This window comes from Salvelinus alpinus, chromosome 17 (assembly GCF_045679555.1).
Source record: "Salvelinus alpinus chromosome 17, SLU_Salpinus.1, whole genome shotgun sequence".
Taxonomy (NCBI): Eukaryota; Metazoa; Chordata; class Actinopteri; order Salmoniformes; family Salmonidae; genus Salvelinus; species Salvelinus alpinus.
This window is the reverse complement of record NC_092102.1, coordinates 17,089,469-17,094,458: the sequence shown is the minus strand read 5'-3', so window position 1 is coordinate 17,094,458 and position 4,990 is coordinate 17,089,469. Positions and strand designations below refer to the sequence as shown.

The 4,990-nt window shown below is 39.6% G+C and overlaps 1 protein-coding gene across 1 annotated transcript; it reads right to left on the bottom strand.

The window, feature by feature from the left end:
* Nucleotides 1–1,641: 1,641 nt before the first annotated feature.
* Nucleotides 1,642–3,459, bottom strand: LOC139543245 (N-acetyltransferase 8). The gene is made up of 2 exons (XM_071349493.1): nucleotides 3,329–3,459; nucleotides 1,642–2,824 (listed from the first exon to the last, which is right to left on the bottom strand). The coding sequence occupies exons 1-2, from the start codon at nucleotides 3,345–3,347 to the stop codon at nucleotides 2,079–2,081; spliced, it is 765 nt and encodes a 254-aa protein (XP_071205594.1). The 5' UTR covers nucleotides 3,348–3,459; the 3' UTR covers nucleotides 1,642–2,078.
* Nucleotides 3,460–4,990: the final 1,531 nt, after the last annotated feature.

The following is a 4,990-nucleotide window of genomic DNA, read 5'->3' as shown; positions in this document are numbered from 1 at the left end:
TACTATACCGAAAAATTGTGAAGAACCAGGAATGTTTTTTTCTAAAACATGGATTATACCCTGATATAAAATATTTTTAAAATGGTGCAGATTCATTAACATGATGGAACAGATCTTACCCACAATACAATCCCAAAAAGCCACGGGACCGACTCACTCAGTTGATTTCATACTTTTCAGATGAGTGAATCTCGTGAGTACGAATGATGGATGGATGAATCCTATGTGGGTACATTTATACCAAAACTCTTGGGGCATGTGTTTTCAAGTAGTGTTTAGCTTACTTTTTCCAGGTGGTGGAAATTGTAATGCTATGATAATGACCCTATTGTAGTTTCCATATTACCTTCCTCCTAGCCGTTATTGGCATTGAAATATCAACTTCCAATTCTATACTTTTAATAACCATAGGAGGTATTGACAATAAATAAAGGGTTGTTTTTCAAGCCTTAATGGTGGGGATTTCCCACTGCTGCTTTCCTGATATGTCATTCAACTTTCCAGCTGCAATTGAGCATTATATATCCACTAATTACAAGTAAAAACACACTCTGAGTTTTGCTTTCATCGCTTATTTACTTTTATGGACTGCACTAGCTGTTACTTTACTTACTGGTTTCAAAACGGCAGGTTTTTAAGCCATAATATCCAATTGATTTATCAGCGAATGTTTGTGCATGAGAAGCATTGCAATCAAGCCAGACCATTACCTGAGGCTAACTGTAATAGTGAATGGATGACAACAGACTTGGCTGTATTAAGGCTCGGCTTGCTCTGGCTACAACAACACCTGCCGGCCGGCCATAAGCTTAATCCTCTCTGACAACCATGGGACGAGTGATTGATGTTCACAATGCATCTGATAGAGTGTGTGTTTGCAGCTCAATGCCAAGCTGCACCTTCCATATACTTGTTTTTGGAACTCATTTAAGCCACACCTGGACATCTCACTCGTGGATGTTCAGAGTTGTTTTATCTCCTATAAAACGTGAAATGTCAAGGTTAAACGATAGGTAAAAGAAAATACAGAATGTCCTGGGAAATTAATGTTGCTCTAGTCTAAACGATCGCGCAGGTACTATGTGTTAAAGTAAATTATTGTTTCTTAGCCTGGAATCCAAACTGATATGATCAGTTTCACGATTGTTTCACTGAAACTGAGCATATCAGTTTGGATTCCAGGCTACCTGTTTCTATTGCCTGTTGAAAATGAGTGAAGGACAACAACCAATCAGTCCTTCGTACTGTTGTGAAATAACCTATGGTCTTTAACTTAAGCCCATGCAGCCTATTTTCCTGTATTGTTTGATTATGTCTATAATCTCAGTCTGCATTGTATACAATGATCATACATGGCATGTAAGTAGCAGAACACTGAACACTGCGCTCTTTATCCTGTCTTGCGCTACACACATTAATTTTTTCCTAGCTTGAAAGAATGCTAAACCTCCCAACGTTCCCGTACTATTACATCTTTCATTAGTATTTAAGCAAAGACTTTTTGACGTCTTAGAAGTCAGCTGGCAATAATTCCTCTGAGGCAAAGGAATTTAACATTTCCCTGGATAGAAAGAAACCATGTTTTTTTGCATTTTGTTGTGTAGGCTTGTTATTTCTCAGTGGACAAGAGAAAAATCATACTTTAATGTGGATATTGTTTATTTTTGCATCATATCCAATACTTTGTGTCACAAATATTAATTAGAGAATTTATTTTCTCAGTAATATCGGCAAACGTCTTTATAAATAATTTTTCTTCAAACTGGTGGGATGGTATAATTGCCTTACTGGTCTCAATGCCTTCAGATAACATAATATATGCTGCATACATTAAGACAACTGAAAAGTAGTATGCTAAGGAGATCAAATTGTGAAATTATCAGAATACAAGCACAGTATGTTGTCAAACTGTTTGGACAAGAGACAGGCTTTTATGTGTAAGCTTGGCTTTGACTGGAAATACTTGATTGAAAAGGGCCTGTCTCGAGTAATTGAGATTAAATAGCTGTGTTTATTTCTACATGATAGTCCTGTCATGGGTAGCTGAGGCTGAATGATGCTAGATTAACTTTTGATTGTTAGATGTACTTCTCCATATGCATCACTTGGATATTGGCCAGTTTGGAGAACCAGTGGTTAACGTGTGTGTTACTGTGGCAGGAGGTTTGAATGAAGCCTAGTTTGCTGTAGAGGGCATTGGCTGCTGTCTGCGGCGAGCTGGTTTCCAGGACAACACGAGAGAAGCCACGATCCTTGCAGAACTCCATGACCTTATGAGCCAGTTGGGAACCAAGGCCTTTTTTGCGGTACGCGAACGACACGATCAAGTGGGGCACCTCACCGTAGCTTCCATCTCTCTCATCTTGGCCTATCTCATCGACCCCACTCAAAAGCCCTCCATTCCAGCCATCTCCCCTTTCGTCCCCTCCCCTCCTCCCCACTACCGCCACCAGCCCAGCCACCTTGGACTTGCCGTTGACCTCAGCCTTCGCCACCCAGAAGCCGTTGTCTGGGTTGTCTAGGAAGCTGGCCTGGATGTCGGCCATGTCCGTGGCCATCCTTCTTAGCCTGTAGCCCTCGTATATTTCATAGCAGCAGTAGTAGATGAGACCAGCCCACGCTCCTCCAAAGAGTAAGGCCATGAAATAGGAGCTTCCACCTAGCACGTACCCTGCCATGGAAATGCTTAGGGTCACACCGATTTGATCTGGGTGGCTTATGGTCCTGAAGAAAGCTGGGTAAACATGTTCCAAAATCCCATTGCGAAACAATGAGATGACGGCGTCTTTATCCTCAGCCTGGTACTCCCGGATCGAACACTGCACTGTGAGAAAGAGAAGGGGGGAAGGAAGGGGGCTGTTTCAGCTCAACATGACTAATCTGCCTCTTTTTGCAATTATACAATCCTGCTGGATTTGCTTCACAATGGGCTCACATAACAGTCGGTAAAATAAAGCCCTTTTACAGAAAGTCCCTTTCAATGTAATTTATACACTAAAAACCAAGCAATTATAGAATACACAAAGTGGCATATGAAATGTATCTTGCCAACTAAAATGAGACTAATGAATCTGACTTTATGTATTTAAGTGATAACATTGAGATACTGTAATCTTTCACAAGAAAGGTCCTAACTAGCAGTCAGGACAATTCAAGTAAGTTATCACAGACAACTGGAACATTTTTATGTAAATGAACACAAACTGTGTCAGTCTCAGTACATGTCAGTGTTACTATTGACCCATCACCCATACACTCCTTGTCTAACCAGAAACTAAAATCAACTAGCACTGGTAGTGCACACCGAGAAAAACAGAATATGACTTACAGTTATTTTTTTGGTCCATTTTGAGTCCTCTGTTCCCTGTTTCTTTTCCTTCTTGATACTTTCACACTGTTACTCACTTTGGTACAATTCCCCCACCTCACCTTGTCTTTCTATGAACTTTAGCACAGTTTATGGTACGTACCAATTCACAAAGCTGCTGCTAATTAGTCTGAGCATGCTCTGTTGCTATTTCACACATACACAGATGCACTCACGAACACACACACACACACTGAATCACATGTCCACACACACATCCACACAAGCACAGGACAAAATCCTGTGTACGTCAATGACCTTGTAAGTTGCATTTTTATTCATACAAAATTATATCCATGAAATGCAATTATTTGACATTTACTGAATGTGAAAGTAAAATGATTAGGCAGAATTTCTAATTGTAATAAATCATCTAAACTATTAAAAGTTTGTACAAATTATTAAGTGTAGCCGTTTGCTTTATTTAAGGACCCATTTAATTTCTCCCTTATCACTGAAAACTGTGAACAAGCGTGTAATTAAGTTGTTAATAAAGTGATTCATAGACGTAATTTCTTGGTGTGACATGCAAAGGCAGTACAGTAGCTATAGACTATTATTCACTGTAGACAAGGATACCAACAAATCTGTGTTAAGCTACATAGGCTACATGAGGATACAACAGTGAATGAACAGTATTCCATATAGCCTATGTCTACAGTAAACAACTGATTTACATTTGACATTAAAGTGGTTTTGAAGGCCCCTGTATTGTTGTGATCACTGTCCCCCGTATGTCCTATACTGTGCTATTATAGGCCTATCTGAAATATGAGGAGAGAGTGTGATGAATAATGTTGTGTCCCTTGACGTTTGAGCTTCTATGGCCTCATGCAGTGACAGTGTCTTCTGCAATAACCCAACGGCCCTCTGACGAGATTACATTTCCTCTGCTGGAGGAGGGCCCTTACACCTGTGTAAATCAATAGCGTCGCCTCATGAATTGCAGAGCGATGGAAGGTCAAGGAACTCTGGAACTTTCTCAAACCTTTTTAGAGTGCTCTTGTGATTTCTGAATTCCAGATCAGTGAACCTTCCAAACCTTCATCTTTTAATCAAATGTAGGGACTGAATCAAATGTTCCTCTGTTTATATAAGAGGACAGATGGTATGATGTGGTAATATCACACTGGAGCGAACACTGTTTCATTCCACTTGTTCATGTATTCATTACATTACCTGTATATATAATGTTTAGCAGAAAAAAAGTAGCTAAACAGACAGACCACATCGTACATACCTACTGTACGGATAATTTATGACCAACTTACAGGTCTGTGACTTTTGTCATTGAGAAATACAACAAATCACAACTTATTCTTAAGTCTAATGCAGCAACAAGAAAAAATATCTCAATATCAAATCCTTTCTGGGTAACAACTAAGTACCATACTGTGATTGTTTTCAAATAAACGGTCAAAAAGAAACAAAAATAGCTTCTTAGCAAAGAGCAATATATCAAGCATGAATTTAGCTAGAACTGCCTGGGAGTGGCTTCAGTGGGAGGAAAGTGAAAATAAAATGGACAACTATCAGACAAAATAAAACAAGAAAGAGGCACGAGACAAAGCTGCCCACTATCCATGCTCCTCTTTGCCCTCTACATTGAACCAATTGCCCAAT